The sequence below is a fragment of the Helianthus annuus genome, chromosome 14 (genome assembly GCF_002127325.2).
Source record: "Helianthus annuus cultivar XRQ/B chromosome 14, HanXRQr2.0-SUNRISE, whole genome shotgun sequence".
NCBI classification, from domain to species: Eukaryota; Viridiplantae; Streptophyta; class Magnoliopsida; order Asterales; family Asteraceae; genus Helianthus; species Helianthus annuus.
This window is the reverse complement of record NC_035446.2, coordinates 74,568,086-74,582,345: the sequence shown is the minus strand read 5'-3', so window position 1 is coordinate 74,582,345 and position 14,260 is coordinate 74,568,086. Positions and strand designations below refer to the sequence as shown.

The following is a 14,260-nucleotide window of genomic DNA, read 5'->3' as shown; positions in this document are numbered from 1 at the left end:
CTAACAGGTCGATTTGATTTGAGTACAACCTGATATATACCGCAACACAAGGATAAGAATCATTTCAACTTCTGGTAACATATATCAAACTTTAATAGGAGTTGCTAAAACACTAGTAATTTTTCAAAACACATAAGGAAAGCATAAATACCGTCTTTAAACAGTAGCTGCAAAACTACTTGTAACAAAAACCCCATCCGTTCCATCAAGAGCTTTTCGCATCATCACATTCTAAAGCAAACCTCTACGTCTCTTATAGTCGCTAACCGACAGGGTCAACGCATGCCTCCTTCCATCGTTCTCAGGGACCTGGCACCCAACTGTTGCTTCTATCCTCTGTTTCCGAGCCATGAACCCCGCCTGGACTCCGTGGGCCCCACCAAACTTCTGAAGTGACGCCAACGAAATCGGCAGGTCAAAATCATGCAACATGTTTGACTCGGTCCCTTGATCCACAGGAGCATTAGTATCCACCAACTTCCCCGCATCGGCTGCAGCTTCCAGTGCAGCCGCAGTAGCCACAAGGCCCGCTTTAGGACCCACTCCTGCAGCCGTTTGCGCGTCCCCGCCATTGGCTTCACCTGCAGCGGTTTCACCGGGCTTCGAAACATAGTAATTCCTGGACCGAGTCCACCTTCTTGAAAACGGGTCGTAACCCGCTTCACCAGCCTTCAGACCCGTATTCACGGGCTTCATTTCAGAAGCATTCTTGAAGTTCTCGACGCGATTCTTTCTATTCATTTCCGCGAGTCTTATTGCCTTCTTATCTTTCTCTTGACCTTGACGAGAAGCTTCTAGTTCTTGAAGTCTTGCTTTAATCTTCTCAACTTCCGCCTCATCGTGTTTCATTTGAGCGAATTCCATGTCTCTCCTTAACCGGTCTTTCTCAGCCGCAACGTTTAATGGTCTTCTTATGGTTGACTTTTTCTCCTGTAACATTTGCTTCACGGTTTCCGCAGAGTAGACGAACGAGTTGGTTTTTTCAATGGCTTCTCGTTTTTCCAACACCTCTTGTTTACTAGGCATCCTTCCACCGTGCCGGTCAACCTCTCGAAGTAGTTGGTCAAACTCTTCTTTGACTGGTGGCGAGTCTGATATCATAGCCATCTGCCACCTGGCAGCAGAACTTTCGTTTCCCCAGACAACATTCAGATATTTATGAGTCATCTTGTTTTCCAACTTGTATTGTCGGTCGGGATCAGCTGCATCCACGTTTCTAACTATACAGAGCCGGTAAATCGGGCCCGATTTCGACTTTCCGATACCAACCCTCACAAAGCAACCGATAATCAACTCCTCAAAGAAAGGCTCCATAAACCATTTTGCCAATTTCGACCGTCTTATCGTAATTCCCTTCACATCCTCGTACGTAAGGGTTGACGAATCTGACACATTTTCATCATCCGTATCGCCCGTTTCGCGTACTGAATCTTCATCTTCACTCTGGGACCCACTAACGCTACGACTTGCGGTGCTTAAAGCACCTGTGAAGCCCTTCTGTTTGCCTATGGAGTCGGTATCTTTACGCTTCCAACGAGACTCTGGATCTTGCTGACGTTGCATTTTCTTGTTGCGTAGTTGATTCAACGCACCGTCTTTTTTATCCGCACGGTCTAACCGAGCAGAAGAACGGAGCTTAGCTGTATGTGGTGGAGGATTGTCTTTTCTTGATTGATTCGACTTTTCTTTCTGTTTCTTATCCTTTAGAGTGTTTTTCAAATCTTTATCGTTTCTCTTAGTTGCACGGTCAGCGAGTATCATCTCTCGTTCAAGCTCCGACATCTTTGCGAGCCGTTTTCTATCTTCTTCGTTTTTGTAAAGATCACTTCCAACAGAGTCATCATCACTGTCACCCTCACGATCATACCTATCATCATCATCACCGTCTTCATCATCTTCACGGCTGCTGCTATGTTCATCGTCTCGTTCTGTGGGGTCCAGTCTTTTCTTCAACGGAACTTGAGAACCGGAAGGCTTCCTGCCAGCATACCCACGGTCATCATCCGACTCGTCATCTCTTGAATCACTTCCATCATCGGAATACGAGCCCTTACGCCGTCTCCTAGATGGCGGTGGGGAATCCGGGTTGTTTACTCCTGCCGCTTTAAGAAGCATCTCATCCAATTCGTTCATTGTTCCTGCATATTCTGTAGTAATTCAATAAGCAACCAAAATAACTATAGCATTTGGCAAAATAACAAAAGGACCAATCCTACTATAGTGCTTTATGTGGCAAGAGTATATTTAGGATCTAAAAATCGAAAACAACAAAAAACTAAAGAAAATTTAAAAAATAAACAAAAAACAACCAAATAAGTAAAATTTATGGCGACATGCTTTCAGTCGGTATTGGTTCGATTCGTTACAGTACAGGTAGCATACCGACAATCGTACAACAACCAAAAGAGATATGCTGTGTTTACGTCCACCAAGAACCATAATAAAACCTACTGTTACCGAACTTGTTCAGACACGTTACAGTATTATGAGCGAATAGAACACGTTTTCAGCAAAAAATTTACGGACAAAAAAACGTAACAACGAATAACAAAAAAAAATGTATTATACAGTAACATTCAGGCAAAAACACATCTCAAAATTGTATACGAACAACATAATAATGTGGATTCAATACGCTCTACGAATACACATTTAAACATCAATATCTGAATTGAATAGAAAGCTTGCGCAACACGAAACAAATCAAACCCTAGATCAGATATTCAGAACACAAACACGGTCACTATTTAGGGCTCAATACATTCAATTTATCAAATTAACGCCGATAAAAGTTCTAATAACGAATTCACTATGCGATTGAAGGCCAAATCAACAACAAAACGAACGAAAAGTATCAACGATTATAGAAATTAGGGATTTAGGGTTAGGGTTAGGGTTTTACCTGGTTTCATGATAACGACAACCAGATAACTAATAGCAGCAAATGGTTATTCACCGGAGGAGAACGACGTCGTCGGAATAATATCGGCGAACAGGTGTAGAGTTGATCTGTGGTTTGTATGATGATTATGAAGGTGTTGAGCTTATAAATTTTGCATCCTATTTTTGGAAGTTCATATCAACCCCCCTAGTTGTGGGAAATTACATAACTGGTAAAAAAAAATCTAGATAATATTACATTGTTTGAATTGAGTATTAAACAATGGGTAAATTACACCTTTTGTCCTTTATCTTTTTATCAATCAGATTGTAATTGATGCACTTTAATTACAACAATTACAGTGAAAATCTTGTCTTTGATTAAAAAAACGTTACATTTTATGTAACACCTCGAAATTTTGCGAATTTTTGCGTCCAATAATGTATTGACACGTGTCTTAGGTTTACACGTGGTGTTAAATACTAAATAAAGGACTAAAGTTGACAAACATTGAAAGTATGCAAATTCGAGGATTAAAAATGTCGACAAGGGATAATTATATCGTACATTAACCCTAAATGATGCCCGTACCTTCAAACGAATAAATCACGGATCGTACGGAACGAAATATAGAATAAAGTGAGGGATTACAAACTTCAGGGGCCAAATGTGTCAACATGTTTAAGTTATACCTCTGAGTGACCTTTCGACAAACCCGAAGCTTTGTACGGTTAATTATGCTCACTAGAATACTCGACAAAAATTTCATAAAATTTCGTTATCGTATGAGCAAGTTGTGATCAAATTCGTATGCGAGGGATTAAAACGTCAACGTTGAAAGTTAAGACTTTTCGGGTAACAATAAAGTTAACCGGGGACTTAACGAAATGGGTATAAGTCTTGAAGCCCCTAAACGTAAATTTTTAAGGCTCAAAATGCAAGAAACTGATGGCCAATCAGTGTTTGAAGAGCCAAGGATCAAATCGCAAAAATCAAAAAATAGAAGATCTGCTGCAGAGGGGGGTCGCGCGACGCGAGGCCCAAGGGGGGGTCCGTCGCGTCACGCGAGGGGCTCTCTGATCGTTTTTCTTTTGCTCCATGCTTGCCTCTTCACTCCAAACCGACTTAACTCCATTAATGCTGCAGCATGGGCGCCCCCTACATGCTTTAGAGCCCTTAGGGACACTTGTGGATGGGTTGTGGTCAGTTGTAGACTTACATGTCAATAATCTATGGTGCCTTGAACACTATATAAAGCCATGAAGTTGCAACTCATTCTTCACACCTTCAATCTGCATTTGTGAAGACTTCTGGAGCTCCAAAGCAGAACCAAGCCATCCCTAGTCGTGCATAGGACTTTGGTAAGCTTCCTTAACCTTTCTTAGTTGAGTTTTTGGTTAGTTATAGCCTAAAAGTCAAACCGTCATAATTAACGGTTGACTTAACGGTTAATCACAAATGGTCCAGTGATTAACCGAATCAAAGGTAGCTATATGTTGGTAATCATGTGGGCTTTAAACCCCAAAAAGGGCACCCTCTGATTCCCACTCTAACTAGTCCGAATGTCGAGTCAAACTTGCTTAGAAAAAGTCAACAGAATGCTATTTTGCGATTTTATGCATAATCAGTAATGTAGATGGCGTGTAACCTGTTTTAACACTCATACAACATGATAATAAGTATATTAACTAGTCTAAGCTTGTTTGATCCAACCATTTACTGTTTTGACCCGGTTCGGAACCGAAAGTCGCAAAACTTTGACTTTTGCTTTGCTTTGACTTCAGTTCTGACCCGTTTTGGTATGATTTAGATATGCCTTAGGACTCTCTTAGGACCAGGTTACATGATGGTATAACCCTCTGTGACCGGTTTGTTGTTTGTCCAAGTCTTTAGCACATTTCCGTTAAATGCTTAAAAGTTGACCGTAACGCCCTTTTTACTTTAAAACGAGAATTTTGAATATGTGAAGGGACAATAACCTTAGTTACTGATTTCTAAGCATGTCCCTAAAATTTCATGTCAATCCGAGGTCTAGAATAGGAGTTATGCTAAATAGCGCAATTACGGAAACTTTAGTAATTAAACGGCGCATTTAGCGTGAAGCCTATCTAAACCTAAATTTCGACACCAAACCTTTTACACACTGATGTAAAATAATATTTTGAGATTTTTAAAGATTTTTAACCATTTTTAACCTGCTCATAACTTGCGGTTATGGCATCGGTTCGGTAAATACCGAATATACCCTTTTCGAGCATAACTTGAGTTCTGCAAGGTATTTTGACCTGATTCCAGTTGCTACTGATTTTAAATAATAAATAGAGTATTTTGGACTTTATAAACTGTTCGGAAAACTCAGATTTCCTGTAGAACTCAGAAACCTCTTTTATAATCTTTAAAATGACCGAAATACCCCTACGGGGCATATAATGGATTTAAACTCGTTACGGGCATTATGGAAGGTATCCTACTGATACCACAACCTCTTTAAAGCATATTGACTTAGGAAACTTGTGTAGGACTCTTACGGTTACCCGTTACGCCTTATGCGCGCTCAGTTCGGCTTATGTAACTAGTTACATAAACTAGCCGAAACAGGTCAAACCTTATTGTTTTGACCTCAAAATCCAGAGTGTGATTATATTACCGATATAAAACAAGTCTTCAAACTTGTTGGGTCCGAATCACATTCCATTTCCGGTTTTCGCCTTTCACGCGATTAAACTGTAATTATCCTTTGAAACTGACCGGTCTAAGCTAAGGCTAAATTAAAGACCCGTTAGGATTCTAATAGGTTGTTTAAACCTTCGTTCCAGAATAGGAGACCAGTAAAAGAAACTTGCATTTTGTTTGATTAAGGATTAATACTTTCTCAGGTAAATACTTTTAACTTATTTTCCGTTATACGGGCTTGGGTTACGGTATTTAAAATACCGCTTGGTCGGGCAATTGACCCCAACTCATTAGTAGTTGGGTATTATCAATGTGACCCGTTTAAAAATTGGTTTTGTTGGCTTTACGCCTTTGGGAGCTTAATGACCATGTCCCGGATATCCTTGGCATCATTTTACGAAATGGCCACGACCCCGACACACGGGTGTAGGCGTACGCCCGTAATGTGTCTATATTATTAAAGGTATAACCGTTGGTTTTCCCGCCACGGCTTTATGCTTTGTGGCGTGTCTATTAACCTTTAACCCGGCACGACCCGGGCGACCGAACGCATAGTAACATGTAATTCTTTTACAAGATTAAATTATAAATTATCCCAAGTTATAAAGAGTTTGTGCCATGTGCATCCAAATCAATTTTATTAAGCATTTACAAAAGTGTCGGTTGAATGTATTTACCAGTGTAAACTGACGTATTTTCCCAAAAAGATTAAATGCAGGTACTAAGCGTAATAGGCTGGATAATTCTCCTTAGCATCAATAAAGAGTCTCGCAAACTTAAAATGCCTATGTCTGTTGAACAACACTTATATTTTATTTTGATCCTCTGTGGATTATATTTCGACGATTGTGATACTTTGATATTACATTCAATGGTTGAAATATATTTATCTTTATGCTTCCGCTGCGCATTTATATATTGTGGTTTGACTATATTGTTGCCAACTACGTCACGGTAATCCCCCACCGGGCCCACCGGTGATACACGTGGAAATCAGGGTGTGACAGGTTGGTATCAGAGCCAACGTTGAGTGAATTAAACACTATCCTTATGTGTTTAATCTCAATGACACAATTGCACATACTTGAGTCTAGACAAGAACATAGGACAAATTCGAATTGTTATTCCAGTTTGTCTTTATTTGTTTATTGTGATTTAAAGAATTGTTAAGCAGGAAATATGCCACCAGCAGTTAAAAGAGGAGGAAGAGGCAAAGGGCCGATCACTACTCACAATGATCACGAGGCCGGACCTTCGAACATGCGAGCTCCTTCCAGTACAAGGAGTGAAGAACCTCAGAGACGTAGAAGAAACCTCTTTGAGCCGGCAAGACGGTCTACCTCACACAGTTCGACACCTTCATACCGTCACTCTTTCGGACCAGATTCGGAAAACAATCCCAGTAACCCTCAACCTTCGTTTATACCTCTCCAGCGATCTGCTTCGCACCGTTCCTATGGCGATCCTACTCCTTTCTTTCAAGGCCGATTTAACCCGGCTGATTACGTCCAAGAACCAATAGGTTATAACCCTTTAGGACCTGAAGACCATTTCTCCGAAGATAATGCGGTAGATATGGATGAAGACACGGATCCCATAGAACCTGCAAGGGGTACTCCCAACCACCCTATCGAGATCTCTGATGGGTCATCCTTCCATGGAACACCCTATCAAGGTCCCGACAGTTACCAGGCGAGGTTTAACCAGTATGATTGGTACTTCACACCTTCTCATCACTTCTCGCCTCATGAGCAGCAACAACAACAGGATCCTTCCGAGGATTCGCGTTTCGTGGCAGTTACGCCACCGCCTCCTCCGCCACCAGTTCAACCAGCACCTCCTGATCCGCCAAGGCGTAGGAGATCAGGCGCACGGATGTCTACCCGAGGAGGGGAATTCCACTTTAGCACCCCTCGCCACTCGAGTGCAAGTCACTTTCCGCCAGTGCCTGAAGAACCACAGTTAGGGGAACCTTCTGGTTTCCCTGCAGAGGTGAATTCTGCACCAGTTGCACCACCTCCGCCACCATTCGGCTATGATAACCCTATACCAGCGTACGCCGGTTCCACCGCATACAACCCGTTTGAGCAGCCGACTCACACGCACTACAACTATAATTATGATGCCGACCCATACGTGGTAGCGGCTAATTACAATGCCCTCCATCCCGACAGAGCTTATGGAAACCTTTGGGGAACAGATTACTCAGCTCATGGGTATCCAGTACCTCCTAGACCTCCGGTTCAACAACCGTCGCAGCAGCCACGTTTTTCTCCACCAGAGCAAGAAGAAATCCTCCACCGTCTAAACCGAGTGGAACGAGACTTTGAGCAAGAACGTAAAAGTAATCGTGGATTCCTTAAAGGCCTAGCAAACCTACTAAAAGGGAGGAAGAAACGAGATCATTAGTCTCTTTATGTACTATCGTATTTACTATTACAATCAAGTCCCTGCGAGGACAATTGCCTTAAATATTTTAGTCCCTGCGAGGACATCTATCGTGTTTAGTCCCTGCGTGGACAATTGCATTTCAGTCCCTGCGTGGACTTATCTTTTTAGTCCCTGCGCGGACATCTGTCTATGTATTTGGTCCCTGTGTGGACTTGTTTTCTGTAAACCTCTGCGTAGGTATTTATTTATTTAAAAGTCCCGTTTAGGGCAGTGTGTAATCATTATTATGATTAATGGAATGTTAAGCCTATAAATTTCATCTTTGTCATTATATACATTATTATATGAAATAAATGAATCAAAATCATTCCTTTTAAATTAATCTGCTTAAATAAAGAATCTTAATAGTGAAACCTAGCCTGATGTCATTATATGACCCGGCCAAGATGGTAAGACTTAATTAAAAGATTCAGATTCCAGTTAACCTCTGTAAACATGTTAACATCCTTGGCAGATGTGATTCGTTAAAATCACACGCGCCATTCTTATATACGAATCCATTAAGGGATTCCAAAACCCAAATTAATGATTGGTAAATCATGGGTTAGATCGTCAATAAAGATGATCATTTATTTAAAACATCCATTAGTGATGAAGTGCCTACGGGCCATACTTATTGTCATATAAGACAAAAGACAGTTGTAGTCTATGACTCCCTGTCAGAAAAGGTAAAAAGGACTACGGTTCAAACCTTCATGCCTTGATTCTCTGTAATCCCGGCTTATATTATAAAAACGTCTTTGTGACTAGGCTTTTGTGCCACTAACTATATTATTTGTAAATAGGATAAGTTATATTCAAATCCTAAATAACAGTGAGTAACAAATTAACCCAATATGGTCTATGTTTACCATGGTTAATGAATTGCCATAAAAGACAATTCCATAATAAACTCCTAAATAAATCTTTGTCATTATCTTCTGTAGCAGATTCGAGTTACAATGGCTGAACCAAGTGGAGTTAATAGTCATTCGAAGGAGGATGACAATGATAACGCCCATATTCATTTAACGGGCGCTGAACTAAAAGCTTTGGTAGACAACGCTGTTAAGGCAGCCTTGGATCGGCAGTACGAAGAGTACACCGAGTCCCGAAGCAGAACCCTATCTACACCACACTCAAAGCCAAAAACCCACTCTAAATCTCACAGCAAACCACCTTCAACTCCGTCTAAGCCAAAGAAGGACGACGATAGACACTCATCCAATGAGAACAGCGTCCACCCTAAGAAGAAAGTGGTCGATGATACACCTCGCGCCAGGGGTTGCACATATAAATATTTCGTATCTTGCAAACCCCGAGATTTCACTGGGGAAAAGGGCGCTGTGGATTGTATGACCTGGTTAGACGAGATGGACACTGTTGTGGACATCAGTGGTTGTGCTGAGAGAGACTTAGTGAAGTTTGTTTCATAGTCGTTCAAGGGTGAAGCCCTAGCATGGTGGAGATCTCTGGTTCAGGCCTCTGGGAAGGCTGTTCTGTATAGCATGACGTGGGAGGAATTTATGGCTCTCATCAAGGAAAATTACTGCCCTCAGCACGAGGTTGAGAAGATAGAGTCTGACTTCTTATCGTTGGTCATGAAGAACCTGGATTGCCAGGCATATCTCACGACTTTCAACACTCTGTCGAGATCGGTTCCGTATCTTGTAACACCGGAACCCAAACGAATTGCGCGCTTCATTGGGGGTTTGGCCCCAGAAATAAAAGCTAGCGTAAAGGCTTCTAGGCCTGCTACTTTCAGATCCGTGGCAGATATATCTCTGTCTCTCACGCTTGATGTAGTGAGACAGAGATCGTTGAGAAATGCCGATAGCGAAAAGAGAAAACGTGAGGATGATGATTCACGTAGATCCAGCAAGAAGCATCGGGGCAATCGTGACCACAAGAAGGGGTCAGAGAACAAGAAGAATGATCGACAGACGGGCGACAAGCCCTTGTGCAAGGTTTGTCAGAAGCACCACTTTGGAAGGTGCAGGTTTGAAAAGAAATCCCCACCGAAGCCATGTGGGATATGCAAGTCCTCTGAGCATAGGACTCTGGAGTGCAAGAAACTCAAGGATGCAACTTGCTATAGTGCATATCAAGACGAACTGCCCGAAGATAGTGAAAAGGGCTGAAGATGGGAAGAAGACCAATGCGAGGGTCTTTCAGATGGATGTTAAAGAGGCTATTTAGAACGACAATGTCATAACCGGTACATTCCTTATCAATGATGTTTTCGCAAGAGTCTTATTTGATTCCGGAGCAGATAAATCCTTTGTGGATGATAAGTTCTGCGAGTTATTAAAATTGCCTGTTAAAACCTTGGATGTAAAATACGAAGTAGAACTAGCTGATGGGACTATGGGAACAGTCTCAACTGTTTTAGATGGATGTGTTATATCCATTAGGAATCACTCATTTCCTTTATCCCTGTTGCCCTTTAAATTAGCTGGTTTCGACGTAGCGTTGGGTATGGATTGGTTATCGCATAACCAAGCCCAAATCGTGTGCAACCAGAAACAAGTGGTAATCAAGACTCCGTCTGGAGAACCACTTACCATCCAAGGAGATACTCGACATGGATTTCCTGCACATGTATCTATGCTAAAGGCATCCAGATGTTTGAAGAAAGGATGTGTCATTTAGGTTGTGTTTGTTTTTGCTTAAAGTGTCTTCAAAGGGCTTATGTCTGCGGGCGGGCAGACATAAGTGGTTAAAGACTGTTTGTTTTTAAAAAAAAAGAAGACCTGAAAGGGGTCTTTATTTGCTTAAAAAAGCTATGGAATATTGCTTCAAGATCTTCACACACATCTTCACACACCACCAACCCTTCTTCTTCTTCTTCTTCCTGCCACCACCACCTCCGCCACCACCACCGCAGAGAGAGAGAGAGAGAGAGAGAGAGAGAGAGAGAGAGAGAGAGAGATCTGTGAGAGAGAGAGAGCTGAGAGAGAGAGAGAGAGAGAGCTGTGAGGGAGAGAGACCGTAGAGAGAGAGAGAGATCTGTGAGAGAGAGAGAGAGAGCTGTGAGAGAGAGAGAGCTGTGAGAGAGAGAGAGAGGTGGTTCCGTGACGGTGGTTCCGATCTATTGCTCGTTTGTAGTCTGCGAACGATGACGGTCTAGGGTTTGTTACAGGGGGCTAGGGTTTGAACAATGACGGCAGGAGACAGAGAGAGAGAGAGAGAACGATGAGAACGATGACGGCGGTGGTTCGATCTGACGGCGGTGGTGGTGGTTTCGCGGCAGGAGACAGGGGCTAGGGTTTGCGGTGGGTTCTTGGAGTGGGGGCTAGGGTTTGCGGTGGTTGTTGGTTGTGGTGGTGGCAAGTGGACGGTGGAGGAGTGGTGGCGGACGATTGTGATGGTGGTGGTGAAGGTGGTGGTGGTTGTAGAGAGAGAGAGAGAGTGTTTGTAGAGAGAGAGAGCAGAGAAAACTCTTGTGTGTGTTGTGTGTGTGTGAAGTTGTTTTTGAAGAAAAAAAAACAAACCCTCTTCTCCTTGCAGGCTGCAGACATTTGGGCCACATCTTCTCTTGCAGATGCCTGCAGATGTGGTCCGCAGACTACAGACATTTTACATCTGAAAAAACAAACAGCACCTTATATGGCACAGATAACCATCAGTGAGGAGAAACCCAGAATTGAAGACATTCCAGTCATCTCCGACTATCCTGAAGTTTTCCCAGAAGAACTGCCTGGTTTGCCACCTGACAGACAAGTGGAATTCAGTATCGACATCATTCCAGGAGCCGCGCCTATCGCAAGAGCACCTTATAGATTGGCACTCACGGAAATGAAAGAATTGAGGACACAGCTAGATGATCTGCTGGCCAAGGGTTTTATTAGACCAAGTTCATCTCCTTGGGGAGCACCAATCCTGTTCGTCAAGAAGAAAGACGGTTCGATGCGTCTATGCATCGATTACCGCGAGCTGAACAAAGTGACGATCAAGAATAGGTATCCTTTGCCCAGGATCGACGATCTGTTCGATCAGTTGCAAGGAGCGAGCTACTTTTCCAAGATTGACCTAAGGTCAGGGTACCATCAATTGAAGGTCAAGGACGAAGATGTGCACAAAACTGCGTTTAGGACTCGATATGGTCATTTCGAGTTCCTAGTGATGCCTTTTGGGCTCACTAATGCACCTGCCGCATTCATGGATCTCATGAATCGCGTTTGCAAGCCTTATTTGGATAAATTTGTCATTGTCTTCATCGATGACATCCTTATCTAATCGAAGAGTCAAGCTGACCACGAAAAGCATCTTCGATGTATTCTTAAACTACTTCATCAAGAAAAGCTTTATGCCAAGTTCTCTAAATGTGACTTTTGGCTACGAGAAGTCCAGTTCCTTGGACATGTTGTCAGCGAGCGTGGTATCCAGGTGGATCCCGCTAAAGTTGAAGCCGTCATGAACTGGCAGGAGCCGAAGACACCTACGGAGATTCGTAGTTTCCTAGGTCTAGCAGGATATTACAGACGCTTCATCGAAAACTTTTCAAGAATTGCTACACCCCTAACTTCTTTAACTAGAAAGAAAATAAAGTTCGATTGGGGCCCTAAGCAGCAAGAAGCTTTTGATATCCTCAAACAAAAGCTGAGCAATGCTCCAGTGTTGACATTGCCAGACGGAATGGAAGAATTTGTCGTATATTGTGATGCATCGCACACCGGTATGGGTTGTGTGCTTATGCAGAGGGGCAAGGTGATTGCCTATGCTTCGCGGCAATTGAAAGTGCATGAAAAGAACTACACCACCCACGACTTGGAGTTGGGTGCCGTTGTATTTGCACTAAAGCTTTGGAGGCATTATCTTTATGGCATTAAATTTGTGATCTATTCTGATCACAAAAGCCTTCAGCATCTGTTCAATCAGAAGGATCTGAATATGAGGCAGCGACGTTGGATGGAAACTCTGAACGACTATGACTGTGAAATAAGATACCATCCAGGCAAGGCCAATGTAGTCGCAGATGCCTTAAGCAGAAAGGAGAGAGTGAAACCGATAAAAATCAATGCCAAGAGCATTGAAATTAAGAACAGTCTGAATGAACGATTGTTAGCTGCACAGAAAGAAGCTGTGTTAGAAGCTAACTATCCAAACGAGAAGCTAGGGGTAACTGAGGAGCAGTTATCCTATGGCAAAGACGGAATTTTGAGATTGAATGGAAGGATATGGGTTCCTGTTTATGGAGGTCTTCGTGACGTTATTCTTCAGGAAGCCCATAGTTCCCGATATTCCGTTCATCCTAGTGCTGATAAAATGTACCAGGACTTGAAGGCGAATTTTTGGTGGATAGGCTTGAAAAAGTCTATAGCCACCTATGTAGCAAAGTGCTTGACTTGTGCACAAGTAGAAGCCGAGCATCAAAAGCCGTCAGGCTTGCTACAACAGCCTGAACTTCCCGAGTGGAAATGGGAAATGGTGACGTTGGATTTCATCACCAAATTACCAAAGACAAAGAAGGGAAATGATACAATATGGGTAATAGTTGATAGACTGACCAAGTCAGCACATTTCCTACCCATAAAGGAGACTCATAGCTCCGATATATTGGCCCAGTTGTTTGTAGACAAGATTGTAGCCCTTCATGGAGTGCCTATGTCTATCATCTCTGATAGAGATACCAGATACACATCACACTTCTGGAGAAGCTTCCAACAATCTTTGGGTTCACGTTTGAATTTCAGTACGGCTTACCACCCTCAGACTGATGGTCAGAGTGAGCGTACGATCCAAACGTTGGAAGACATGCTTCGTGCATGTGCAATCGACTTAGGTGGTAGTTGGGATAACCACCTACCATTGGTCGAATTCTCCTATAACAATAGCTACCACACAAGCATTAAGGCTGCACTTTTTGAAGCTTTATATGGTAGAAAATGTAGAACGCCCGTTTGCTGGGCAGAAGTTGGAGATGTCCAGATGACAGGACCTGACATAATATTCGAAACAACGGACAAGATTGTCCAAATTCGCGATCGATTGAAAGCTGCCCAAGACAGGTAGAAGAGCTACGCAGATTTGAAGCGTAAGCCTTCCAATTTCGAAGTAGGCGACAAGGTATTACTTAAGGTATCACCCTGGAAGGGGGTGATGCTATTCGGTAAGAAAGGCAAGCTAAGCCCGAGATATATTGGACCCTTCGAGGTAATCGAACGTGTCGGATCGGTTGCCTACAAATTAAACTTACCGGAAGAGCTCAGTGGTATCCATAATGTGTTCCACATCTGTAACCTGAAGAAGCGTTTCGCTGACGAATCACTGGTT

At 42.7% G+C, this 14,260-nt stretch overlaps 1 protein-coding gene across 3 annotated transcripts; it reads right to left on the bottom strand.

Moving 5' to 3' along the window:
• Positions 1–55: 55 nt before the first annotated feature.
• Positions 56–3,056, bottom strand: LOC110884366 (protein RTF1 homolog). Of its 3 annotated transcripts, XM_035982714.1 has the most exons (3): positions 2,903–3,056; positions 198–2,147; positions 56–167 (listed from the first exon to the last, which is right to left on the bottom strand). In XM_035982714.1, the coding sequence occupies exons 1-2, from the start codon at positions 2,910–2,912 to the stop codon at positions 232–234; spliced, it is 1,926 nt and encodes a 641-aa protein (XP_035838607.1). In that variant the 5' UTR covers positions 2,913–3,056; the 3' UTR covers positions 56–167; positions 198–231. The 3 variants fall into 3 exon arrangements, with proteins under 3 accessions (XP_035838607.1, XP_021987764.1, XP_021987765.1); XM_022132072.2 differs by having other exon boundaries at positions 56–2,147; XM_022132073.2 differs by having other exon boundaries at positions 56–2,138.
• Positions 3,057–14,260: the final 11,204 nt, after the last annotated feature.